The sequence below is a fragment of the Styela clava genome, chromosome 9 (genome assembly GCF_964204865.1).
Source record: "Styela clava chromosome 9, kaStyClav1.hap1.2, whole genome shotgun sequence".
NCBI classification, from domain to species: Eukaryota; Metazoa; Chordata; class Ascidiacea; order Stolidobranchia; family Styelidae; genus Styela; species Styela clava.
The window spans coordinates 13,384,173-13,412,099 of record NC_135258.1 but is presented as its reverse complement, the minus strand read 5'-3'; the positions used below and the strand labels follow the sequence as shown (position 1 = coordinate 13,412,099).

At 35.6% G+C, this 27,927-nt stretch overlaps 4 protein-coding genes across 4 annotated transcripts; 1 reads left to right on the top strand and 3 right to left on the bottom strand.

The window, feature by feature from the left end:
• The first annotated feature begins 3,499 nt into the window (after positions 1-3,499).
• On the top strand, positions 3,500-5,241 carry LOC120339420 (uncharacterized). The gene has a single exon (XM_039407544.2). The coding sequence runs from the start codon at positions 4,152-4,154 to the stop codon at positions 4,818-4,820; it is 669 nt and encodes a 222-aa protein (XP_039263478.2). The 5' UTR covers positions 3,500-4,151; the 3' UTR covers positions 4,821-5,241.
• A 3,633-nt stretch (positions 5,242-8,874) lies between these two features.
• Positions 8,875-14,679, bottom strand: LOC120339421 (mesencephalic astrocyte-derived neurotrophic factor homolog). The gene is made up of 4 exons (XM_039407545.2): positions 14,422-14,679; positions 13,768-13,892; positions 10,257-10,398; positions 8,875-9,558 (listed from the first exon to the last, which is right to left on the bottom strand). The coding sequence occupies exons 1-4, from the start codon at positions 14,510-14,512 to the stop codon at positions 9,392-9,394; spliced, it is 525 nt and encodes a 174-aa protein (XP_039263479.1). The 5' UTR covers positions 14,513-14,679; the 3' UTR covers positions 8,875-9,391.
• A 2,128-nt stretch (positions 14,680-16,807) lies between these two features.
• LOC120338806 (serine/threonine-protein kinase 32B-like) lies at positions 16,808-25,108 on the bottom strand. Its single transcript, XM_039406758.2, has 8 exons — positions 24,949-25,108; positions 24,413-24,633; positions 23,811-23,971; positions 23,099-23,229; positions 22,647-22,750; positions 22,038-22,154; positions 18,998-19,108; positions 16,808-18,437 (listed from the first exon to the last, which is right to left on the bottom strand). The coding sequence occupies exons 1-8, from the start codon at positions 25,013-25,015 to the stop codon at positions 18,165-18,167; spliced, it is 1,185 nt and encodes a 394-aa protein (XP_039262692.2). The 5' UTR covers positions 25,016-25,108; the 3' UTR covers positions 16,808-18,164.
• Positions 25,109-25,249: 141 nt separating this feature from the next.
• Positions 25,250-27,397, bottom strand: LOC120338807 (corepressor interacting with RBPJ 1-like). Its single transcript, XM_039406759.2, has one exon. The coding sequence runs from the start codon at positions 27,323-27,325 to the stop codon at positions 26,273-26,275; it is 1,053 nt and encodes a 350-aa protein (XP_039262693.1). The 5' UTR covers positions 27,326-27,397; the 3' UTR covers positions 25,250-26,272.
• Positions 27,398-27,927: the final 530 nt, after the last annotated feature.

Sequence of the window (27,927 nt, the reverse complement as noted above, 5' to 3'; positions counted from 1 at the left end):
ACTTCATTTCGCTAAGTCAGGCAGTACCAGGTATAGATGTCTACGGCGATCATAGTACTACGTCAACTACGACCATTGTGTTCAGTGTTGAAAGATGTCATCCATCGTTGTGAATGAATAGGACCTGACTTGAGAGTCAGATCAAGTGGTCCAGTATACGTACTATGAGCCTAAGTTGGTGATCGGCAAAAATCCGTTTTGTCGTAGTTGTAGAAAAAAGAGAAATCGCTTTAGATTTGGAATGTATTGTAATAGCATACTGTAAATGCATATCATATTTATTATATTTATACACAAAACGTTATTATTTGCACATCATAATATTCATGCATTAGCCTACAAAGAAATCGAACATTTTCAATAGTTCGCGTTCGCGGAAAATTTGTACTTTATTTACTAACTTTTAATCTCAGCTTCTGACTAGTCTTCTACTTCTTAAAACATATTTACATAAAAATGTGTCATCATAAAAGTGGTATTTTATATTTTGGCACTCTTTGACCCACATTCCTGGCCTCGGGCAAAACGCTGAATAACCGCAACAGCTGACGTTTTAAACACGCGCATATATAGTATACATACAATTGAATGCGAAGAGTGAGAAGAATGTTCTGATCTGATAGAATTGTCAAAAGTGATAATTGTATTTCAGCTGGCTTGCCCTTAAAGTTCGAACATTGAAATAGTTGCGTGGAAATAAAGGAATGAGAATGTGTAATGTACCGTAATGTCACATTCGGTTAGAGCTCGAGCCATAGGCGTAGCCAGGGGGGGGCCAGAGGGGCCATGGCCCCCCCCCCAAAATTTTCAAGAATTCCATTCCTAATCCACCAGTTTTGTGGCATCTTGTCTCGTCACGCTTGCTGATTGTCATTGTTACGTCACAAAGACTTGACCGTTCGCTCTTATGAGCCGTATGGGAAAGACTGTAGTTACTCGGTCTTGATTTGTTCTCGCCGGATTTTTATTCGAAACGCTTGGATTTTGATGACCAAATTACTTCGATGGCTAAATTTAAACAGGCGAAATTAGATAGTTTTTTCCAGCGAAATAAAGACTCGCTTTCCTCAAATACATCAATAAGCGCTTCTCAGGCTGTGGATGCACCGGTTACGTCAGTTACGTCTATCACTTCTATTCCCGAAGATGAACTAATAATCAACGAAGGGAAAACAAACGATCTTGGATTCATTCTTAAGAAACATACACAGCTTACCGATGCGGAGAGATACAGGCTTCTAACTTCGGATGGTCCGAAAAACGTGACGATTCTGGATACTGTTAGACAAAGTCGTCGTAAATTTCTCAAAAAATGGCTTGACGATAACAGATTTTGCAGTTGGTTAGTTTACACCCAACTCTCTGATGGGGGTGGTTTGTGTAAGATATGCATAGTCATGCAAGCACGTTTGAAGCATGGAACTCTCAGGGACACTGCCTTTGTTACAAGACCATGCATTGACTACAAAAAATTTATGGAAAAGGCTGTAGCTCATCGAGACACAAATTACCACCGAGAATCAAATATAGCTGCGAAAAATTTTGTCAAAAGCATGGAAACTGGTCAAAATGTGCGTGCAAACATGGAGGCCCAATATGCTACGCAAACAAAAGAAAACAGACGAATAATGACTTCCATTGTCAAGACTGTCATGTTCTGTGCTTCGGGTAACATACCCTTGCACGGACATTCCGGGGATAGTGGAAATTTTGTGAACCTTCTTCTATTTCGTATCGACGCAGGGGATGAAGATTTGAAAAGGCATTTCGCTCGAATGGCCGGAAACGCTAAGTATACAAGCCCGATGATACAAAATGAAATTCTCAAGGTAGCAAGCAACATGATAGTGCGAGATATCGTTATGGAGGCTAATAAATCGTTTGTGTCCGTAATAGCCGACGAATCATGACGTGATATTTCTGGGAAAGAACAACTAAGCATCGTTTTGAGGTATGTGAAAGGTGGTGAAGTGTGCGAGCGCTTCACAGGATTAGTGGAAATGGATTCTGTTTCTGCCGAATCAATTTCCTCAAATATTTTGACCCACATCTCTGGTATAGGAGTGGATTTGCAAAAACTTGTGGGGCAAGGCTATGATGGTGCAACGACAATGGCAGGTCACGTCAGCGGTGTGCAAAAACGCATTCGTGATAAATACCCGCGCGCAATATTTGTGCACTGCGCTTCTCATTGTTTGAATTTGGTCATAAATGACCAAAGTAAAGTTGCAATCATCAGAAGCACCTGTGATATCATCCGTGAGACTATTCGTTTTTTCAGGGAGAGCCCTAAAAGGCGCGCGGGTTTAGGAATTGACATCCCTTTGTTCTGCCCCACCAGATGGTTTGGGAAGTACAAGAGCATCCGAATCTTCAAATGCAACTTCAAACGAGTACTTGAGGCTCTTGATTCTTTGGCGAGAGATGCTAACAGTGAGACGCGGGTGAAGGCTTTTTCTCTGAAATCTGCTCTAGAAAAGTCGGTTATCTACGCCGTATGTTTGATTGGTCGATATTCGGCACTAATGGAGCCACTAGCGCGCGCACTTCAGGCGGTCGGAGTCAGTGTGCCGTCAGTAAAGAACCTCACATCCTCTCTTCAGAGCGTTATCGCTGAAGAACGCAATGACTCTGAAATCGCATTGAATATTTACAAAGAAGCTTGTGAAATAGCTGGCTTGAAAGAGTTGACAATACCCAGAGTAGTCGAAGTACAAGTTTATCGCGACAATGTCTGTGCTGATTCAGCATCCCAGTATTTTAAACGTTCCGTATATCTCCCATACGTCGACGGCTTGTGCTGCTCTATTCGGGAACGCTTCAATGACAACCCATCATTTTTTTCATTGCTATCAATTCTTCCACCGAACAAACCAGTTCACGTGGATGAGGTAGAGCGTCTGTATTTATTGGATAACCTCCAGAATGAAGTGAGACTGTGGAGAACTTCTTTAAGTTCCGACGTTAACGACGAATGTTTGGAGGGGCTTCTTCTGAGCACTCGAGATTATCCAAGCGTGTACACCGCAATACAGATCGTTATGACGCTACCAGCAACCACCGTTGAGGCTGAGCGGTCTTTCTCCTGCATGAAACGGGTAAAGACATGGCAGCGCTCATCAATGACGTCCAATCGCCTTTCTGATTTGTGTGTGCTTCACTGTCACCGTGAAATGGTCACCGAGGAGAAAATTAATCGAGTTGTGTCGAGCATAGTTAGCGGGAAGCGGAGGATGGAATTGAATTTTAATCGGGGCGATGTATTTTACTTATTCAAATTGCGATGTTAATATTTGTTGTTTCAAATAAAAAATTGTTTATTAATGGATTTTGTATTCACAAAAATCCAGCTGAGTAATTGAATCAGTTTGCTTGTTGACCAACTGTTGTTGTTTTGCGCTTGAAGAACGGGTGTTTTAAACCCAATATAATTTCTAAAATTTTCAAATTTGGCCCCCCCCAAAATTTTGGGCTGGCTACGCCACTGGCTCGAGCTAAAAAGAAGCGACAAGGAGATATTTATTATAAATTTCAAAAAGTTTTCCAATGACGCTTCCCGATATATGAAATTTATGATACCCGAATGTGTCTGGGAGTTTTCATTGTGTTTTGGATTTATTAATCTAATACATTTGTCAGCTATAAAGTGCGAGCGCTCAAAAATACGCCAGCAAAAAGTTTCAGGAGGTTCAAGTTTAGGTTGCTTTAAAACTGTTCTTGCGCATTGCAAGTTAGCCCAACGTGGAGTTGCTGAAGAAAATACATATTTAATTTAGACTTGGTCGAAGTGTTTTTGTTTTCCTTATTCCTTCTTGCACTTCTGTATTCATATTTGAGCACTATTGCTATGAATAACTTTATAATAACTGAATAAGTTAGTTTTTTTACCTCTGGGTGAGCGAACACGTACTACTTCTTTTATCAATACCTTTCCATCTAAAATCTGTACGCTTCAAACCTTACTTGAGGTTTTGTTTGCTTTACCGATTCTATAATCAGTTACTTTTATTTTTTGTTTTTATCTAATATTTTATCGTATATTGCTGCTTATTTGAGTCGAAATAAACTATAACTAGAGATAAGTAAGTCGCTTGGGACCAGATTTACATCCTATGTTTGTATTAGCAGTTTTGTAAACTCAAACTAACAATATGTGCTCGAAAGAGAAAAAATCGATTAGTTATCGTTTGCTAAACGTCGACGATCTTCCCTCCGTGGTTTCACTAATCAAAAAAGAGTTCATCACAAGAGAGCCCATGTGTTCAACTTTAAATTTCACCGATGAACACGTAGATCTTATGGCAGATGTTCGTCTGAGAGCAATCTTAGAAGACAATATCAGCATCGGTGCTTTTGAAGATGAAACTGACTTGCTCGTCGCAATTCGATTAAGTCTTCTCGGCAGGAATGAGAAGGAGGTGGATTATACTAGCAAAGCTAACGTACCGATTCGTTTAGTTCAACTTGGAGCGCTTGTAAAATACCTTTTCGGTGGCTCAAAAGCAGATTGTTTAGGCACGAAAGACTATGCATATTTCGTGATATTATGCACACGACCAGAATACGGTGGCGAAGGAATTGCAACGGAATTATATCGACGATCACATATCATTGCGAGAGAGGCTGGGTGTAAGAAATCAGCGGTTATGGCCTCAAGTTATTATACTCAACGAATCATTAAGAAGTATCAATATGACTTTGTTAAAACCGTCGAGTACAAAAACTACGTAGATCCAGTGACTGGAAATAAAGTTTTTAGTGAGGTGCCAAGCCCTCATGTGACCATTGCTCTTGGAGTTAAAACCCTCGAAGAAACGTAGTCGAAAATATTCCATATTACTCAAACAGTGCAACGCAACCGACCAAATATGTGAAGACAATGTTTCAATTACCCGCTCAACTTCATTTTATTCTAAAAAACGATTATGACTTAACGGGTAACCCATGACCTAGAATTTACGGTTAAAAGACTAAATACACGGTTCCGACATAAGGAAGTGAATTTAATTTCGAGCCTGTTTTGACTTGAATATATGCGGATATGAGTATACTTATGGCAGCACGATTTTACCAGGTGTACTTGAACCTGAAAATGACATAGCGTGCGATGACTAATCGAATGGCAACAACTATTAATTTATAAATGGTAGGTGTAATCCACTTCACCACTGATACTGACTGTAACAACTACGAAAATTTGTGTTTTTGAACAGTGGTGAGATTCAAAGTTTCAAAAGTCGGTTCTCGTATGTATCAAACTCGCTAACAACAGGTTATCCTTATTCAGAAATCATACTGAAAAAAAAAAGAATTGATTTCCTTGTCATCACGACATTCCAGGAAGGTTCGCGCGAATCCATTTATCCCGCCACCGGTTTTAAGTAGCAGCCCCACTTTACCTGACGTACACAACGCAATGCGATTAGTTAGTCTTATGAAATTATCAAAACAAATAGGAAACCGCATTTATTTAGGGTTATTATGGCTTTCGAAACCTTGGTGTCTTGAAAACGAAATGCAAGTTTCTACAAGTTTGTCAGAAACAACAAAACATGGCGGCATTATTACGCATCGAATTTAATGTCTTTTAGCAGACATTATGATTGAGTTCACAAAAAGGAAGTACTTGAACCTAATTCGAGAATATAAAATGATAAGGCAATGCAAGTTATTCTGGTTTACAGTGGTTTCTGCACGATAACAAATAGTGATAGAACTTTATTGCTAAGTGGAGGGCAAGAATCGGAATTCCACTTCATAACTGCATTCAAGAGCGGGCTCTTCCTCCGACAGAAACCCGAATTTGGTCAATGCTGCTTTCCTGTCAATCTAACTCGCTTGGCAGCCAAGAAACCGATGTCAACGTCTTTCACAGGGGGATGATTTTTATCACGGTGGTTTTGGAGTTTAGATGGACGTAATGATTCATTGCTAATTACATACGAGCAATGCAAGCATTGAGCACATTTTCTGTCACCTCGATTTACTTTGGTAAAGCCAAAGTCTACGTGACTGTCGTTCCATTTTCGTATTTTGGGCATTAGGAATTTACAAGTGGGTTTTTGCGTCTATAATACGATAGCAAAGGGCGAAGGTTATCTCGCGGTCTAGTGAAACTGATGGTCTACTACTGGTTGCACCAGTGGCGCAGCATCCACCCCCGCGGTCGCGGGTGGGCCCACAGCGCAAAGGGGCCCAAGCGGTTAGAATTTAGAAATTTAAGCCGCAAACCAAAAGCTGCAGTGCAAAACAAGTAATGCACATCTTGTATCGTTGATGTTAGGTCTGCTCAAATCGTTTTGTTACGTAACAATGCCAGGGAGTCGTCGATTTTCGGCGTCTTGTGGTTTGATCGCACCGACAAAATTACTAAGGCTGTCAGAATGATGTCGAAAGCAAAACCTCTCAGTGGCGCACAGAAACGCAGAAAAGGGGCAGAAGAGGAAGAACGTGTGAAAGAATTAAAGTAACCAAGATAAACGGCAAATTTTAGGTGACCATTGCCTTTTTATAGCGACATGTTATGCTTTTTGACGAAATAAAAAAGCGTTGTTTTAGCTTATGTCCGAGAGTTTTTAGGGTCATTTTCACAAAATATTTTTGCGGGGGGGGGGCACGACCAAAGCGTGTATATAATACAAGCGAGGCAACGCTCAGACAATGGACGCCATCTTGTGCCGATTGTTTTCGGCCATATAACACGGCGCCATATGGGAAGTTCTCACACAATTATTGAAACATACCTATTATTTTCATTAATATTTTTGATCGAAAAATTTTAAAGTTCGCGTTTTGAAGTAGAAGCTTAGGCGAACATGGTAATATACTTTCATGTTTGCCAAATTGCATTTATAGTACATTGGATTGTCTTTAAATACAAGTATGCCGGTTTCGAGTTACTTCCGAAGTAAGTTGGCCATTCTCATCGTCATAATTGACCATTTGACAATGGCGTTCTTTGTGATGTCACAGATGGACAGTTGTATTTTATTGGTCGAAATTACCTCGGGACTCAAATTCGCTTCAATGGCCGTTTCTATTTCCGGGTCAACATTTTCTCGCCTGTCAAGCTCCATAATGCCCGCCTGCTCAGCCCCGAGCTGCGCTAGAAGACCAAATGACATTGTAGGATTGTTGCGGTGGCATTATACTCCGTCAAATCGGCGTATCACTACAAAAGTTTCCAAAAAGATGACCAAAAATGGTTCTACGTTGTGTTTGTGGCCAAATTTAACGCATTAGATAGTTTTTTATTTCTAATTGCGTTATATATTTAGATAGCATATAGCCTAAAGTTCAAAACCCACCCTTCGGCTTTATTCTAGCCCTTATAACAGCTGACTTATTGAATTCGGTACAACAACACGGCGAAAATTTTCCATAAGACACCATTGTTTCGCGTTTTCCCAATATGGCACAAGATGGCGTCCATGAACTTGTTTAACATTAGGCAAGTTGGTTGCCGGCCCTCGGGCACGACGAGAGTCTTGCTACGCCACTGGGTTCTATTTTGATTGGTAGATTCCATATTCCATTATGATCAAACAGTTCACGCACAAGAAAGTGAATACACCCTGCGATCACAAAAAAGAAATAACCAGTGGTGGGAATCAAATTTTTCGTCAGCCGGTTCACTCACAAAAGTTATATTTTTCAGCCTGTTCCGTTACAAACAGAACATTGAGAGTAACCAGTAATGCTAACGGGTTCGCTGATCTCATATAATTCCGTGAGACGGTTCTATAGAACCGACTGAATCCCACCACTGGAAATAACCTATTCAGGCAATGAAACTGCGGTGAACGTTAAAACGGAAAATTATATTTTAAAAGGAAAGTATGCAAACGGAGCCGATTTATGATCAATTCTTAGCCTTGTGTCGTGGTACCCCTTGAGCTGTTTCGTGGCTCACTTAGGGGGCCACCGGCCCCCGGTTGATAACCACTGGCCTAAATGGATACATGTTGGTAGCATAGAATCTCATGTCGGGGTTGGGCTCATTTGCTTTTTTATCTGATGCCACAGATTGTTCTGAACCAGCGGAGTCATAAACATGTGAAATAATTTCAACAAAAGTGGTGATTATTCTATCCACTCGCGCAACCCAACTAAACGTGATGACGTTGACATATTTTTGTATTTTCTATGACGTCATAATACCGTTTCGAAGTTCGAAACAGCGCCTTTTCGACATATCGGTGTTTCGAAACGCCCAGCCCTAGCTGAGACTCCTCATTTGCAAAATCTAGAGACCGCCTTATATATATGCCAATAAGTGCAGATGTCCCCGACTACAATCTTGTGAAAATATTTAAATGATGGTGATTGTGACGCCTAAATATGATGTCGATGTGAGGTATAAATGTCGATGTATATGTACGTAATAAGTTGTATTATGGGATTATCCATTTAGGCGCGAATGCACAGCTTTATTCTCGTATGATGCTGTCGGTTTGTGCAAACGTTTTGGGGATCTTCGGCAGTTATTGCATTTGACATCTTCGCTCTGGCTAGTGGTAGGCACAGCTGATCTGATTCTAACAAAAAAAGCTGGAGCAACTATCTCCTGCCTTATTGGTTGAAGTGAACTTAACTATGGTTGATTAGCCCGTGATTCTGAGCTTATTCTGGAGCAATATATTAATATCAGCCCCTAGGTTTGACGTAATTTCAAATTTTATCGGTCTTCGCTCTTTTATGCTTTACTTTTTGTATTATTGGGAGGGGTTATTGGGCCGAATAGCCCTATAGTTGGAGTTCTATGGGCTCCCAAAGTAAAACAGATCAAGATCGACTGTCTATTGCTTAAATATGCTTATTTAATCCTGATCTTGCTTAGGCCAACCAGTTCAGAGGCAATCATAAACGATACCATTTAGAACAAGAAACATTTTTCAGAAAGAAAACAACTCATTCAATAATAAAGCACATATAAATTTCCTAAATACTCAAAACTTTAAATGAATGTAAAGACAAGTCATGAATGAAACCATAATTTAAGCCTGTGCACGAGGATACAGTGCTACATGATTTGCATAAACATCATCACCCAGATACTGCAGGATTGTACAAGTAAATCATCCTCGATTTCAAAACAACGGGAGTTCAATAATATAGCAGCCATGAGATGAGGTTATTTCGACTGTCATAGATGATGGACATAAAAATTCAAATTAGCAAGAATTTCAATTTCTAAATATTAGAGCTTTCTTTTTGTTTTTAGAGCGGAGCATGATTGGAAATAACTTGAAAATGTTTTATTTTAAAGAGTTATACGGTAAATTAAACTAAATTTGAACTAAACTGAGTGGAATTATACCATTTCACAGAGTATGTGTAAAAGTCTATCGCATCTGTGACATACTGGCAGAGAGATGGAACTTTGAAGCATTTACAACTCTTCTCTGACATACTTGGGTTTTAATTCTTCAATCCTTTTAACAAAATCTGTTTTTTCCAAGCATCCTTCACAATTTTCATCCCAACCTGAAAGAATCTTTTTGAGTTCTTTCACTCTCATTTTCTTCAGGTTGATATTTTTCCAATCCAGTGGTTTATCTGATACAATTAAAAATACATAGTCAATATTCAATAGCAGAAAACTATGTTCGGAAATAAACGGATTGACAGTTTACACAACACGAACAGATATACATATTAAGCAACTTAATAAACTTCAATTTTTCAATTTTTTTTTCAATTTTTCAATACGTACTGATAGGCAGAATAAACTTGGAAGTTTCTTGTTATCAGAAATCTCTGAACATACTGATAATGATGTCTAAATGTACATTGTTACACACATAATCATCAAATGTTTCAACAGATGTAGGATAAATTATATAAATCTTACTTGAAACTCTTGGTATCAGAAATCTCTGAACATACTAATAATATCATACTGATAATGATGCCTAAATGTACATTGTTGACGGACACCGGAACTTCGTATGTTACCAGGTTGGGGTTAGGGCATAATTTTATTCCAATTTTCCTTATTTTAGTTCCATAACGAGTTCGGGGACTAGCCAAGTGACTCCCGTAGTATTTGTACCCGACATTATCGCCTCACCCTAACCTGATACACATACTATGTTCTGGTGTCCGCCATCTTGGTTCACATACTTCGAGTACCCATTGTTACATACATATTCATCAAACCTTTAACTGATGTAGGACAAATTGTATCAATCTTAAAAATTGGACGAGTTCGTTCCTATTAATTAATTACATTCTTGAAGGGAAATGGAACTTACCATATTTAAGTTCGCAAATTTGAGAATCTGCCTTTTTCAAAGTTTCGCAAATCTTCTTGGGAGGGTAAAAACTTCCTAGTGGGCCTGAAATTGTTTTCAATATTGATGTCGCTGCATCTGCTGTACCACCAATGTAGTAGCACTAAGAAAGGAAAATATGACATGAAAAATTATACAGTAATCAGAACTTTTTTTAGTTCATCATACTGTAAATGTACACCATACTACTCAAATGAAGCTTGAATGACCTTTCAGGGTGATGTGAAATGTGAATTAAGCAAAATCTGCTAAATCAAGTTTAAGAATAGTCGATAAATAACATCACAATAATAAAAGCATGATAACAAATAGCCTTATTACAAGTACCGACAAACTTAGAGGCAGAAGGTATCAATTGAAAGCTGCCAAATTTGAAGACCAATAAAAAATTGTTTTTATTTCACTCTGAAGACTGACAGGTATATCTATCACTTTTATAATACACACAAGTTCTCTACATTGTACTTACAAATACAAAATGACTTTTACAAAATTGACCATTTTTGGCATGACAAACAAGTTAATGACCCTATAAATTCCACTCTTAATCTCTGAATATTCATATTTTCTGGTTTCAATTTTTATACGCCTATCCGAGGGCAACACTGAAGCAGCAGCAGATATATGCTGGCTGCAAAATTGCCCTAAAATGGTTCAAGTGATGTTTTATCGAACTAGAGACAGTGACTCGCCACAACATTAAGTCGTCTTACAGTCTTATCAGCTTCCCCCCACCCCTGGGATAAATATATAATAATATTTTCTCTCTAATTTTCCAAGGTCCAAACATAGGGATGGGCAATGTAGAATAATTTACTATTCTAGAATATTCTAGAATAGTTAAATCGAATCCAGAATACCGAATCCTATTCTATTTTCATACTTATTCAAATAGTGGGAATTTTTTACATTGCTGGATTTAGATGGTAAAAAAAGCAAATGTATTACTTACTATAAATGTATTATCTATTTGGAAATGTCCTGAACATTGGATTTCATTTGATACTAAACAGGCAGTTCCCAGGACAATAAAATTTAGGAATATTACAATATTTTTTGCCTTCAATTATTCCAAATGTATGTAATCCCTAAATACTAATAAATACTGATATGCTAAATTAAGACACGCTTTACACACTTTAATAGTAAGCGGTTAAATACAAAATAGACATGAAACGGCGTTAAATCATTATTAATGTAAGTCTGCCGACTGCCGAGTATACTAAAACAGCGGTTTCCAACCTTTCTATCCTGGCGGACCGGTAAAATTAGATTAAATGTACTCGCAGACCGGCAAAAATTGAAATGGCCGGAACAGAAAAGAATAACATATTTTTGCGTAATATATTGCAATGTCGGGCAGTCAATATGCTTCTAGACAAAAAAGCACACTTTAAAACATTACACACGGGAAAAACTATAAAATAATGTGGCGACAAAAATTAAAAAAAAGGGTGAAACATAAAATATAACATATATTTGCGTAATGAGATCTCTGCGGCCCATGCTTTTTTGCGCGTCTCGTGACCACCTGTGGGGTCGCAACAAGTTCATATCTTACTGGAATATTATACTGTTCTTGACTGTTTTCTGATTTAAATAAGGAGATGTGTATTACGTTTTATATTAATCAATTATATTATATTAATGGTCATATTAATCAGGAAAAGCACGCAGAACAGAAAAAAGCATGCGTGCAGATTTTTAGGCTTCTTAATTTTGCGAGATTTGATGGAGCGCATTCACGATGAATCGGAGCCGAAAAAGCGAAGAGTGTGAATGATCGGCGCCAAGATGTCGCGTAAGACGGTGCCAACATGTCGCGAAAGACGTCGCAATATGACGGTGGAAGAGAATTGCGTAATGAGCCAACGCAACTTTGTAAAGTGATTGAGACGGCATAAAAACAACGAAATTTCTCGCGGACCGGCAAAAAAGCTTTGCGGACCGGTACCGGTCCGCGGACGGGCGGTTGGGAACCACTGTACTAAAACATACCCGCTGAGAATTAATTAGATGCTGAATCAGCGTGTGGCCACTGCAACCTATGCGCCGTTGTAAAATATTAAATTTAACCACTATCAATTAAAATCAACCTTTTATTCTGTGAGAGCAAGACACGTAAAACCAAGTTCCCGTAACGCGATTTCCTACTTAGTTATTAGGTAATAACATCTGAAGACGAAGTCATTTTCTATGATTATCGTTACATATCATTATCTACCCAAACTTGGCCCTGCTCAAATATACGTCACTATCTTCGCCAGATGCGACAACTTTTTTCAAAATTTATCGGCGACTAAAATACTACAGACACTCGATCAAACGTGCGTCTATCTTGAACGATAGAAATGTTATCATTAATCATTATCTACCCAAACTTAGCCCTACTCTAATTCAATACGTCACTATCTTCGCCAGATGTGGCAACTTTTTTCAAAATTTATCGGCGACTAAAATACTACAGATACTCGATTAAACGTGCGTCTATCTTGAACGATAGAAACGGACCGAAAAATATGTAATCTTTTGAGAGTGAAATTTAAATGTGATAGTTGTTCGCGTTTTGCGATATAACTTTGTATTTCGGAAAATGGTATAATAAAATTATTCGTGAATAATATTTGATCTAAATTAATGGCGAGTAATGTTATAACATTTAACGCCTGGCTTTTGGTTTACGTGCATCATTTTTTGGGGAAACTCATAGGTCGCGAAAAATCATTTAATTTAAAATGAGGCAAGGCACGTCTGTAAACAATTAAAGATTGTTGCATTCGGATTATCGGAATATCACCAGTAAGTCGGCACAAATAACGCTAGCTAGATAGCAAAGAAGGAAAACGCAAAAATGGTGCAATACCGAGTCCTCTCCGTGAGGTTATATTACCGACTTCTTGTCCTGAATATGCCGATTGAAATTACAGTGTTTGATGTTTACCGATTTACGGGTTCTTTGCGAGCAGACGCAAGTTTAATTAAACGAGAGAGATTTCCACGCGAGAAAAACGCTCGTCTATAATTGATAAATTTGAAACCCGAAATACAAAAATTGCCGCTTGGCGCCGGAGAGGCGGAAACCGAATCCTGTTATCGGATCCCGTTGGATTCGAATACTTTGGGATTCGAATCCTCCGGATTCGGTATTCTATATTGCCCATCCCTATCCAAACATGACAAATTGTGATAGTGGAAGAAGTACCAGACTTGTAGTCAAAGTAACATTAGGATCCTGGAAGCAATCATATTCAATAAATATTTACTTCCCAACTTAAATAACCTTGTAGTACAAATAACAATATGGATGCCCAGACTGTCTCGTAAAGAACAGCTTTGCACTCACTGTTATATTGGATGTCTTGCCATGTATGCGGCGGCTATTCTTGGAATCGAACAACTGTAAAACTACTGGAAGTGAAACAGCGATATTCAGAGAAAAATGTACACAACCAAACAGTACTTAAAAACTTACAAATCTATTCTCTTTCAACTTAAGTGATGAGCAAATCTTTCTGATATGAGCTTGAATATTTTCATCACCTTCTATTTTGTTTTCTTTCAATTCTTTTTCAAATAGTTCAATGACTTTAATGCAGACTAAATATAAGACAAGACAATGTAAGATAAGGCCAAGCAAGACTATTTCAGACGGTGAAACATCTTAAACTGGTAATAATGTAATAGTAAAACTCCAAGCCTGACAAAGCAAGACCAATGTATAACACAATCAGAATTTATACATGTTGAAATATTGAATTATTTTACATTAAGTCATTTCCATATGGCAGTATGGGTAAAAATTGTACATAACTATTGTTGACGGTTCATAGAAATTGAATTGCAATGCGAAATAGTTTGGACAAAAATCTTTTCATCAACTTTCTTTCCAGTTAAATCAAGTTCATTTTCTGATTGGTAATCAAATATTCAAAGGCTCGAAACGACAAATTATCAAACGAAATTACAGCTAATTATTCCTAAAATGTACAGATTCAGGGTCTAGTATAGTACCACAAGTACCTCCAAGTTATTCTAGCATTAATTACATTGGTTTTGGATACTTCTAAAAAGACCCCCCCTTTTTTTTCTCCTGTGGAGATGAAAAGCGAAAAAAATTATAGCCTACCTTCACAATCCCCTTCCTTCAATGCAGCTTGGACATTCAAAATCAGTGAAGAAACTACGCAACACGCAAGAAAAACAATTTTGTTCTCCATCAATTTGTTTTCAAAGGTAGAATTTCGAACAAATATAAAAAATATATGAAGAATTGATCAACTTCTAAACACAAAAACTCATACACTATCTACAACCTGGATCCTACGGAAAATATTCGACTGTGATGAATAAATAAAATATTGAACACAGAATCTCGACGTGTTCATCGCGGATATACACTGGGCCGGCGCTGATTGGCCAGAGAATAACAAAATGTCACGCATCACTGAAGCATCCACGCCTCCTGTCGAACCCCCGGTGGTCATTTCGCGATTTATCTCAAAAATTTAGCAGTAAATGTAGTGTAGATATATAAGTACATCAACTTTGAGTTAAACATGGTTCAGCACTAATACGGTGCCTTTGTACAATTTGAAGCCGATCGTAATGGATCTTTGACCCCCGGAAAATTCCTCCTATACTTTACCATTGCAAAATTTTCAGTGCTATTTTAGAAGTGCTTTTGCGAGTTGGCGCCTGTAAAATGGGGTATGTGTTTCAAACCATCATTATGATTCATTGCACACAACAATCGGTTTTTTCAAAGTACCGGTAAAGAATTTCAGGCTAGTCTATCACAGCTATTTCTACAATAATTTTTATTACTGCAATTAAATTAAAACTCCTAGGAAGACAGAGTGATTATTGAATTATCTGATTTTTATTTGAGTTTTCGAAACGCAACTGAAAACTAACGAATAGAGTTCAAAAACGCGAAAACGAGGTAATGTTTACAACCACGCTTGAAAATCTGTCTGAGTGAGAAAAGTGTCTGAGCGGATGCAAAAGGGGGCATTGTTACGTCACTTTTTTCATCTTGCTGATTGGCCAATGTCACGAAGTAAACAAGGAAGTCAATGCTCGGGGAAAGGTCCATTGAGGTCTATTCGAAAACCTGAAGTATTTGTGTTCATCAATGCGATAATTTTTCGAATTTTGCCATTCACAATTTTGTGGTGGTTCGACTAAAAACTATATTCTATTTGAAATTATCAGAAGCAGTACGGTAGTTCCACAATTTTTTCGACGTATCAACATGGATGTTTCCCCGGTAGAGAACTTCCTCCTTCATTTCCGTAACAATCAAGTAAGTAGGTGATAAGTCAACGATGACGTACCGGTACCGATTAAAATTTCACGACTATGTTGCCAAAATTCAGTTACGTGCAGTGTTCCCTCTAAGGTGTGCGCGTGTGCGCGCGCACACAGCTTTCAGAGGCCGCGCACACGCATAGATTTACTGCGCACAGACGTATTTCGATGTAATGCAACAATGTGCTCGGTTGGCAGGTTGAGAAAGTTTGTTGTTGGCCCACTTATTACTCGGTTAGAACGCCAAAATTTCTTCATTGGTTTTTGCACAAATATTAGTCATTTCCAAAAAAGTGCGAACACACCAAAATTTCTGCGCACACATACTACAAAAAATTAGAGGGAACATTGGTTACGTGCCACATAATTTCAGTCCTTTCGTTCCCGAAATGTTTTAGTTTATTTGCAGTATTTGAAGCGACCCCAAAAATGGGATGGACTCCTGGGTGAGCGGACGCGTACTACTTCTTTTATCAATACCGGTACCTTCCTACCAACGACTAACATACCGTTTCTCACCTAAAATCTGTGAGCTTCAAACCTTACTTTTTATTTATTTTGTTTTTATTAATTATTTTATCGCCTATTGCTGAGTCAAAATAAACTTATACTTAGAACGGAATTAAAATTTGAAACACGTAAAATATTTTGCACATGCCAATTCACGAAAACACTATAATGAGCTACAAAAATTTTGCGATATTGAGAATTTTTTACTTATATTTTTACTTGATTATAATCGGTAAACGCGTGAAATCGAACAAAAGTATCATAAAAAGCCCAAGATCATGCAAACTGTTGTTGTCGAAGCTTATAGTAATTCGAGATTATCAGATACAAAGCCATCAAAATTTCTCCAATGTTGGTGGATTACTTTTTTCACCAACTTTTATAAAGTGAAGTTATCCTTCATATACCGGTATGAAATTATATATTTCCTTATGGCAAAAGATCACATTCCAAACAAGCGATATTTTGATAAAAACTGAACTGATCCAACGGGACGGTCGACTGATATATTTATTACAGCCGTCTCCAGAGAGCATAACAATTGCCTGTCAGGCAGCAGCCATGAGCTAGTTTCATCCTACCCTTGATGATAAAGACAGAGCTGCAGTTATTTGGCGAGCAACTACAGCATCTGTACATGACGGATAATGATTGAAATGGGCCCCAACGAACAAGCAAGAACACCATACATATCCAAATGTATTTAAATTTAATAAAGATAAAAAATCTGGATGTAATGTGATGAAATGAAAAATACTGCAATATTATTTTAAACTTACTGCTGACAAATAAAATAAAAAAATCATGAATTCCATAGGGCTTGTAGCTTGGGTTAGTAACTAGAGATGTGTTTAACACAAATCAAATTCTTCAACCAATGCAAGTAGAAAGAAACTTGAAAAATATCAAACAATAAAATTGTTGAGGACATTGAAATCACCAGGAGGATTAGGTCAAAGCCTAAAATTTTAATATCTGGCTTCAAAACTCCATGTTTGAATACGAGCAGTGGTGGTATTCGAATTTTTTGTCAGCCGGTTCCATCACGAAAGTCGTATTTTTCGACCGGTTCTGTTACAAAAAGTCATTGACGATAACCGGTTCGCTGATCTCAAAAAATTCATCTCAAAACCCGTGCGAACCGGCTGAATCCCAACACTGGATACAAGCCTCATATATTTATACAACACATATATGAGACGAAAGCAGAACGAATGCTGTTGCTAATTAGCCATAATATACGATCACCATAAAGTACTGTTCAGTGGTGCTTAAAAAAGTATTGGACACATTCGGAAGGTGCAACAAGTAACCAAACAATCGTGTCACAAGTGAACAACTTTTTTACTGACAGTTTTATAGCACTAGATTTTAGTCTTAAAAGAGAATTGTGTCAATTATAGATCTTGATAATATATCCAAGGCTGCAAAATTAGTCATAGTAGAAAACAGAATTGTGAAAGTATACAAAATAACTAAAGTGAGCAAAAATTTGTAGAATAAATAGATGTACATTATCTATGGCGTTGAAAGTAAAAGTTGTGAAATGCATACAACCGACTAATAAACAACTCGAATATGTTTCAAACTTTATATCCAGTCAAGCAATACTAATACCATTTTTTAAAAATCACTTGCTGTAAAAATATAAGTAATATGACTTATCGGGCAAGAAGGCTGACAACAATTCAATTTAATCCTTGAAATTATTTTGTAAACTTATGCGCTAGTACGGACGGATCATAGTGGAGATCTTATTACTGCGTTGAAGTGACATTGGAAAAATACTGCAGTTTTTTTCATAATAGACACATACACTACAATAAAAATGATTGTGTATATACTCGCATAATATATATTTTCAATGTAATAGCAGCGATGCGGAACACTTACAAAGCAATAGAAATTTTCTAACATGATATAGTACACAATATAATGAACTGTTATGGAAACAGATTTAGGAAGCAGACAACATTATGTGTAATAAAAATGCGCAATTTCTGGGGTAATATGCTGATGAAATTCTTTTTTCAAGTGAATATAAAAATTTTAATATGTCTGACATCTCTCTTTCGATAAATCTTCATCTGGCTTCAAGTCATTGAGATCTCGATTAAAAGTTATAAATAAGTCAGAATGGTTTTCATCATTCATATTGTTCGAGTTATCAACCTGCTTGTTGTTGGGGTCCTCTGGTTTATTGGTTTCCCGCCTCTTGCTTTCCCTTTGTTTCTTAATTCTCTGTTTCTTCTTATGCAGTGGTTTCGATTCAATCATCATTTCTTCTAGTTCATATGTGGGATCATAATTCAGATGCTTATTCTATGAAAATAAAAAAAAGAAATGAAGGTATGAAAAGAATGGAATATAAGCTTGTTTTCTGGTGACATTTTGAGCGATTTCTATAATATGGACCACCAGGCATTACATTTAATCAATGCTAGTTATTAGTTAATAGTTATTGACTATTGAATATGAACGATATCATAAAATTGAATATAGAGTATAGTGTGTGACTGTGGGACGCCAGTACCATATACCTTGATTTCAAATTTTTTTTATTAATTTCATTTTATTTGTTTTATGACTTTTTATCTCGTTAACAGTCACTAATGGTTCATCAGTCATCTGACAAGTTCGTAAAATTTTAAATACATGCATTTTCATTGTGCCCATGAAAAGTTTTTACGTGCTTGTTATTGAAAGTACAAGCCGTATGTATTACTAGTTACCCAATCAATTCAAATAATACCATAATCGTGATTATACCAGCAATCAATGTAAATTTATGGAATATTAAAGAAAAATACAGGCATAGGTTCAGCATGTCATATATGTTTCCCATTTTTGTAGACAAGTAGCTTGCAAAGGCAAATACTTACAGAAGGTATAAAATGTGGCTTCATATTCTCAAGTTTAGTATCTTGACAAAATTCATGATTCTGAAGATCAGAATATGTAGAAAGTCGTTTACTACCATCAAGAACAAATAACTGAAAATAAAATTAAATTTTATTATAATAATTTGTGGAAATAGATTAATACTGCTAAGTGCTAACACAAACATACACACCAGTACGGAAAATATTGCGAGGAAAAGTCCTTGAAAATTGAAAGTACAGTGATACCTCTGTAGTGGAACGACTCGATACAATTTGGTAGACTACCAACAAATTCTAGTCAAAAATGCTGTGGTACTTGAACGAGTCCCACAGAACTTTGCTTAAACTTACGATAACTGAAGCAAAGTATTTTTAAATTTTTTGCTTTATTATTTTCAATCTTTATTGTTCACAGATTTTTATAATTGTCATCCAGGTACACCTTCTATTGATATTTTAGATATTTTGGAATGCGTGAGAACGAATTACAATAAATACCATTGTTTTCCATGGAAAAAAAAGTTTCGCTACTGAACGAAATATGTTAGACTACTGAGGTATCACTGACTGTACTAAAAAAATTTCAGTCACATGATTGGGAAATTTGAATCAAACAGAATCAAATAGTCTGCTTGTAGCATGAGAAATGGTTATTGTGTGAGGAAAACATCATGCAATAATTTGAATATACATAGATTTATAATTCTTTCCTTTAGTATATTTACATGATTATAAGAGAACATGAGCCATACAAATGAGATGACACAGAAACAAAATAGAATACTATATGACAATACTGTAATATTTGTATGCAAACCAAATCGGTTAAAAAAAACACAATCCGACATTGCATCAATAGTTAAAGTGTGTCTGATGGGTAATGATAACCATAATAGTTAAATTTTATTCCGTTAGTGAACCCAACCAAAAATATTCACCTACTATAATATACGCTAAATCTAACTTAAATATTTATAATTCCATACAATGCTTTCCAAAATCAATGACATGGTTATTCATATGTAGAGTATAACATTTTTCATAATGCTAACAACTATAATTATGATCCTTTAAGGCCTGGAAACTCACTAAATAATTCAAAACAAAATTGAAATAAGAGAAAAATCATCCAATTTTGGTTCCAAAAATAAATGTCGGTATGATGCAACATAAGCAGAATTGTTGGATGGAATAATAAAACTATATAATACACTGAACGAGAATATCGAAACCGAAGACTTGTCGATCGAAACTGCGGCTTCGATTCATGACTCTATAGTGACACCGCGTGTCCCATCACTAATTAATTAATAACTCGCTAATTATACGACATAATTCATCCAAAATCAATAGGCTTCTGTTCCGAGATATGATGAATGCACATGCAAAATGGAGCAGAATCAACCTCGCCTTCGTGAGATATTGCGTTCATCTAACAGACAAACAAACAGACAGACAGACGAATACCTATCAACATACTTACCGATCTTAAGATCGATAAGTTATAACACTGTTATGCTCTCAAAGGATATCACACATTGACACATTTCAAAAGCAGATCTCCACAACAGCCAAATTTTTTTAACATAGTATTTTAAATGCATCAAGGCTATAAAAATTGTTGCATAGGCTATATACTATTCATAAAATTAGTTAGCTGAGTCAGACTGATAATATAGATTATGGACAAAAAGCTGATAATATACTCTAAATATGGCGCTCCCGAAGTATGTGCACCAAGATAGCGACAACCAAAAATATTCCTCTGAATATTAGACAGACAAAATGCCAAAATAAATCATTGGTAAAAATTAACTATTCATACAGGATAGGAACATAGAATTAATGTACTGGTATATCATACACATAACATAGGTTTATGTGGCAAAATCAATAGCAGTACTTATGCAATGATGGAATCAAGAAATGAAATTTAGTGCTTTCGTGATAAAATTGCTTCATGAAATATTAAAATAAATAAATGATAAAACTATTAAATTACACTTGAAGACCAGCATACTTGCCATAGATGGTTCAAGTGTAATTTCTAATAGAGAGGAATATTAGAAAACAGATATCATATATTAGTTGGTTATGAGGAAAACAAAATTGCTTTTCTCGTTATCTACTGCAGGGTGGTCCAAGGTTGCGGCTCCGCGCGCCACAAAATTATTTTTACATTGTTCACGGGCCACAATAGTGCCAAGAAAAGGTAAACAGTGCAATACAAAACAAACACTTTTATTGCGCAAGCACATAGTTATCAGACATAGCCCTCGTAGGCTAATAGAATCCGCATTCGATTTTTAGTTTTCTATGATGTCTATATTGTTAGCATATATTCCAGACCAAAACGATAGAAAGCCAGGTAATAATTTGGATTGCCAAGGACATCTTTCAACTTCGCTAGTTGCCTCAGCTAGCCATAATACTAGTCAATTTAGTGACATTAGCGATGTAACAATTTTTCTGATTAATTTTATTACGAAACAACACAAAATGCTATTTTTTGATTACTCTCCGAATGTGATGCCGGCCACATATAATGAGGCGGCGGGCCACATATGGCCCATGGGCTTGGGTTTGGACCACCCTGATCTACTGGATAAATTGCTTTGAAATTTTCAGTGGTTAAGATTGTGTTTTGCTAGAAGCTATCACTTTTATTCATTTCAAAACCTTCTGTGGGCTCTATGTGATTCGTTTTTCAATTCAAAATATTTTGTGATGATCTCTTGAAAATTAATACAAATTTGTTGAGCGGTTCTTCGACCTCTCTCGCTACACGAAAGTCTGAAGTTTTTTGATGATACCGGTACTGTAAAAGGTAAGGTAGAATACCGCTTTGCTTTGGTCTCCATGTCTATATATTTGAGCATCGCTCTCTTGTTTTATATGAATTACACATTTTGTGCGAGGATATAATTTCAGCCGAAATCTTATATTTGAATTGTTTGTCATGAACATAAAACAGACAAATACACAAAGAATCAGAGGGCATGATATCTACCGTATATACTACTATAACTCGTTGTCGTACCTTTAAAAATAAATCAATCAAAGCCTGTGACCATGTTGAAGAAAACGATACTCTTCCCTCAGAAAATATTTCCATTGTTTCTTCCACAGTGGTTTCATTAGAAATTTTAAATGGCCTCTGAATAAAATAAATAAAAATTTGTGATGAAGCAAACAAAATCTAATATGGAAGCGACTTCAGAATTTATCAAAATCTTTTGGAATGCACCATGATTCAATTTATAATATATGAGATTGAAGTAAGCCACATAATAGTATTCCAAATGCTATTTATAAATAAATCCTCATGTAACTGCATCATTTATATGCACGTTTTTCAAAATGCCATAAAAAGATTGACTTCTATTTTTCCAAGTTTTTGACTTTGGAAGTAGAAAAAGAATGTCGATAGATGAGACCCAAGCGACTATTATAAGCTCTATTCACTTATTGGGTAATTGTGGTAATTGTAAGTATAGTTGATTTGATATTATTATTGATTGTTAGTGTTTATAACTACATCACACAAACGCACTGGATGGAAAATCAGAGTAGTTGCAAACAATTCAATTAATAAAGTTTAAAGGATGAATAAATAAATAATCACTCTGAACTGAATAAATAAACTCACTTTGTGCCTCAACAGTTCAAACATTGTTATTGCAAGTGACCACCAGTCAACATTAAAACTGTAACCTTTGCTTTTTCCAAGCTTACTCTGACATACATCAGGTGCTAAGTAGTGTAATGGGAATATATGTATAAGAAGAACATCATTAGATACGTTTACTAAAGTAGGATACAGCCGGAAAAATGGTATGTCAATATTTAAAAAACAGGATTTTTATCCAAAATCAATAAACCTGGGCATGTTTGAAAAACATAAATTATAGTTCAGCAATTTAGCTTATCGTAAGTGTTGTATGATATTATTTACTTAGTAATCTGTAATATTTTTTAAATATTACATCATTTTAAATCCACGAAGATTAAATCAGATTTCTTCATATGTACCATATTTGTTTATCACAACCAGATTGGAGAAACAAAAACAAAAATATACAAACAGCCAAAATAACATACCAACATATGGTTTTGTACCAGCAAAACCTGTAGCCAATTCATCTTGGCTATCTAGTATAGTTGCAACATTAAAATCTGTCAGATGGGCATGACCTTTGTCATCAAGTAAAATATTATCAGGTTTGATGTCTCTGTAAAGTGAAGAACAATAATTTTAAGAAAAATCAGGATATATAAACAGATCAATAATTTTATTCAAGTAATTGAACAACTTTATATAAAAACTTCAAGAAAATGAAATGCCAAAAGTTCTGATGACCTGTTGCCTTATCTTAATAGCATGTGAATTACAACCTGTTGAAAAGGACGCAAAATTTGAATTGTAAATGCCTGTAATTGTAATGCGTTGGCAGCTCAGAAAATTTTATATTAAAGCAAATTTAACTCATAAAATATTTTATTTGTAATGTCTTAATGCTGTTGTTTTAACTTCAGTATCCTCCCAGCAAAATATAATGATCTGAACAGTGAACAAACAGATGAGCACTGAACAATCAAACCCAGAAAATTTTTTTACCAATTTTACTTCAATTTCTATAATTAGTCTCTCATTTACGCTTATAATATCAAATACATGAGAATAACATCTGATATTAAACTAATAAAAATATATCATTATCATGATTCACTCGACTTACAAATTATCATATCGAATTATTTGAATAAAAAATCCGAAGAAAACACAAGAATTACATGCCAAAACAATACTAACCTGTGTATAATGCATTTGGATTTCAAATAGTCAAGAACAGATGCCATTTCCAGAATATATAACCGAACGTCATCTTCAGTGAATAATACATGTTTGGACAGATGATACCGTAAATCTCCACCAAGCAGTAAATCAACAACAATAAAGAAATCTTCCTCATCCTGATATTAGTAGAAAAACAAAAATTCAGAATATTACACATTTCATTAAAACGAAGCAATAGGACAACTGGCAGGAATGTCCCAATGATAACATATCTATACATTAAGTAGCTTAAAAAAATGTTATAATTTAATAATTATAATTACTAATTCAACTTTGGGGTGGCCATGTAGAAATGGCTAGCTAGTATGACCGTAACACTAAAAAATTACGGTAATACAATTTGTGTGCATGGTGGAGAATATACAAAAGAGAATTTTTGATAGAAAAAAACATAGAATCTAATAATAATACAATTTTATAACTTTGGATGATAATGTTGATGATATATATTCAATTTATAAAAAGAAAACAAAATAGAAACTAGAAAATGCGGGTCTTCTGGGCTATAAATAGTTTGGGTAAATAATACTCGAAATTGATCTTCTTTAAATGCTCACCTGAAATGTATACCAAAGATTAACAATAAAGTCATGTTTGAGTAAACAAAGCATAGAAATCTCTCGTTTTACATTTTCAACAAAATTTTGTTTGATGCATGACACTTTATTTAGATATTTCATAGCAAATAATCTTCCATTGCTTTGTTTTTGCACCATGCATACTTTGCCAAAACTCCCTTTTCCAATTGATCGCAAAATTTTGAAGCTGTTGAAATTAACTATAAAAAGAAAAGGTATGAAATTATGATGGAAGTTATGAAATCAATGAAAAAATTAAATGAAGGAACTAGGTAGGCCTATGCTAAAAATCATGATTATTTATTCACAGGGATACATAAAATTAATGGAATATAGCAAATGAAATGCTACTGATTTTAAAACGCCAACAGTTTCAATATCTATTCGAGGAATTTATATCGAAATTGTTGAAATATTTTTGAATAGGAAGCCAATTTTGTGCTGTAATAACTGCGTACTATACCTATATTTTCCTTATAATGAAACTAGAAACAATAAAAATTGTGACAGATTACCTGATTTATCAGAATTTGAATCCGGGCCATCTGCTTCACCATCAAGCCTATTTTGACTATTTCCCATATCTCATGTCACAGTTGTATTGTCAGAGTTCAAAAATCAGAAGATAACAGCAGAACTTCTTAATCAAGTTTTATAACAATTCACAATCTACCATGAATCAAACTTTCATTCTACATAGCCCACAAAATCACAGTACCCTTGAGCCTTCATACATGCTGTTGCAATCACAAGCGCCTAATCAATTAATCAAACATGGTATGCATCACTATTCATGGCAACAGATAACGTTTAGCTTTAAAAATAATGAATAAAAGTAATAAAGCATGACCATAGTAAACATACATACAGTATATTCATAGTTATATTGATAAGAGGAAGTAACAATACAATATTCTATATTACTCGCAAATACAAATCAAATTCACTATTACTGTTATTAACTGGGCATATAAATTACTGATGATGCTAAAGCATAAAGCACAACCTAATTATTGAATTAGTTATTGAAATTACCACAAAATCAAAAATAGATTTCCACTGTATCCAAGAATTAATTAATGGTTACAGACAATCAGTAAAACTAGAAACCACTGAATATATATATATACAAAGGTACGATGTATTTAAACAAATATGTCAATAAACTCATAAAAGAAATTTCCAAAAACTTGATGCCACACAAGGTCAGGGATTGCCAAGAACCGAATGAATCCACTATTCCAAATGCATTCTAGAACGATATTTTCGAACATAGAACAACGATTATATTATGAATTGGGTCATGTTCAATGAAAAATACATAGAGCAATCAGTAAACATTCAAAGGGTTCGGATCAGGAAATGCAGGTAAATTTAGATATAAAGTGATTTGACTGGTTTTGTATTTCTTACAAATTTCAGAGATGAATCATCAACTTTAATTATCGGCACTCAAAATAATTATTTTTCAAATTGAGTAGGCCTACTGGAATAATTCTTGAAAAAAATCTTTGAATGTAAATAATTTCAATTTGTTTCGAACATGAGCTGTTATAATCTTATTTTCGATTCAACCAAAATAATAACGTAAAGAAAAAGATAAATGCATCAGAAGCCTCATCTGAATTTGGAATAAAGTAAAATGTAAGATTAGTGAAGCAAACTTCTAAACGTCAAAATTCTACTATTCAAGATGGGCTTTGTTAAAAATAACCAAAAGAATCATGCCAAAAATTGAAAAAAAAACTTCTCACTATATACATCAATAAGGATGTTTCATTGGCAATGTCTGAATTAATGAAAAACGATTAATTTGTACAAGAATTAAATGTGTAAATATCAATGGCGTCTATGAAAGTCTCGTCTTTCATGTCCCTTTTCTCGATTTCTTGCTTTCTCATATTTATCATCATGAGAGTATTTTTGTGATCGATCGTGCCTTGATGAAGATTCATCTTTAGGATGAATTTTCTTATTGTAATCTTTAGATTTTCTCTCTTTTGGCAGGTCATCATCAGATTCTGAATGCCTTTTAGATTTTTTTTTCTTTTTTGGAGAGTCATCCTCTGATTCTGATGAATCATTCTTTTTGGAACGCTCTTTTCTTTTCAACTTTTGCTGCTTTTTGGACTTCTTTTCATTGTCACTTTCTGAATCAGACTCTGCTGAGGAGCTGTGTTTACTTTTTTTATTCCTTCCTGATTTCTTCTTTTTCTTCTTCTTTTCCATGCGATTCAGCCTTCTTAATAATTTCATTTTCTGTTTGTCAGAAAGATTTTTTAAAAATGCAACTTCCGGCTCATCTTCTTCATGTTTGACAATATCATGCTTTTGATCCTTTATTTCAAAATGATTTTGCATTATTTGTGGTTTTAATTTAAGACCAGAAGTGGACTGCATTGCACCAGCCGCAGCTGATGGATCCATCATTGTCATGCTAGGATCAAAAGAAGATGTTTTATTATACAGAGGACATTCTCGATCTGTGTTAATATGCCCCCATTGGTGACATTTTATGCATCTCACATTACGAACACATACTCCGAAAGGCTGGTCGTTTAGCGTCTGTTTGTCATCTTTCATCCATTTTTCACGAGGTGCGTTCCTTTGCCATTCAAATTTGTATTCCGTTGTGTCCTCTTCTTCTTTTTTCTTTTGTAATCCGGGAGGCGCATCATACATGAAACTCAATCCCAGTTTAGCCTTGCTGTCTCCCATTAATACCCTAGTTTCATGCATATCTTGTTCTTTTCTGTATTGTTCCATCATTTCCTCCTGTTTCCTCTTTTCGTGGTCAAGTTTTTGTTGTCTCATCCATACTCTTTTGATGTTGTCTCTTGATGCTGGATGAAAATCCTTCTTGCACATATAATTATTAAATGATTTCCCCATTTTGCTTGTTTCAGAGAGACGTAAAAACTAATAAAATTTAATTAGTACAATATCTGAACAAATATGAGAAAAGTAAAAGGTTAACAGGGCGGTTAGGTTTTGGCTTTAAAAATTTAGCCATCAGTCAGTCTATGGCAGTTGGCTAAACAAACAGAACTGCAGAACAAGACTTGCCAGAAAGGAAACATAAACAAATAGAATCAATCGAACCTCTGAACCTCGATAGCTGTTTCTCTTTTCCAGTTTTCAGATTTCAATGTCAGAATGTTGATTTGCTCTAACAGTCTAAATCTCATAGTACCGGTACGTAATAAAAAAAATCCTAAGTTTATCACAGATAACTACACAAGAATGGTGCAGTTCCCACTTAAAGATTCTCGCACCTCAGTTCTTACAGACTTAACGACACTAATGCCCGTTCAGACGTTACCCGTTACCGATACAGGCTTACGAATACGATGCCTGCTGGTACTGCGATAGGGATACGAAATGCAAGTGTTCCGATCAATTTTGTTCGAAAATGTTCTGGTATCATCTTTTGAACACTTATGACGTCATGTGATCAAGGTTTAGTAAATTCTGAAATTCCGTTGCCAGACGAC

What these genes read in the sequence shown, in the direction of transcription:
- LOC120339420 (XM_039407544.2), top strand. Translation starts at nt 4,152, where the DNA reads ATGTGCTCGAAAGAGAAAAAATCGATTAGTTATCGTTTGCTAAACGTC.
- LOC120339421 (XM_039407545.2), bottom strand. Translation starts at nt 14,512, where the DNA reads ATGGAGAACAAAATTGTTTTTCTTGCGTGTTGCGTAGTTTCTTCACTG. An exon ending in AGTTGAAAGAGAATAGATTT is followed by an intron (nt 10,399 to 13,767) that starts GTAAGTTTTTAA and finishes TTCCTTTCTTAG; the next exon opens with TGCTACTACATTGGTGGTAC. An exon ending in AATTTGCGAACTTAAATATG is followed by an intron (nt 9,559 to 10,256) that starts GTAAGTTCCATT and finishes TAATTGTATCAG; the next exon opens with ATAAACCACTGGATTGGAAA.
- LOC120338806 (XM_039406758.2), bottom strand. Translation starts at nt 25,015, where the DNA reads ATGGGAAATAGTCAAAATAGGCTTGATGGTGAAGCAGATGGCCCGGAT. An exon ending in TTCAAATTCTGATAAATCAG is followed by an intron (nt 24,634 to 24,948) that starts GTAATCTGTCAC and finishes TTCTTTTTATAG; the next exon opens with TTAATTTCAACAGCTTCAAA. An exon ending in TGGTACAAAACCATATGTTG is followed by an intron (nt 22,751 to 23,098) that starts GTATGTTATTTT and finishes TACACTACTTAG; the next exon opens with CACCTGATGTATGTCAGAGT.
- LOC120338807 (XM_039406759.2), bottom strand. Translation starts at nt 27,325, where the DNA reads ATGGGGAAATCATTTAATAATTATATGTGCAAGAAGGATTTTCATCCA.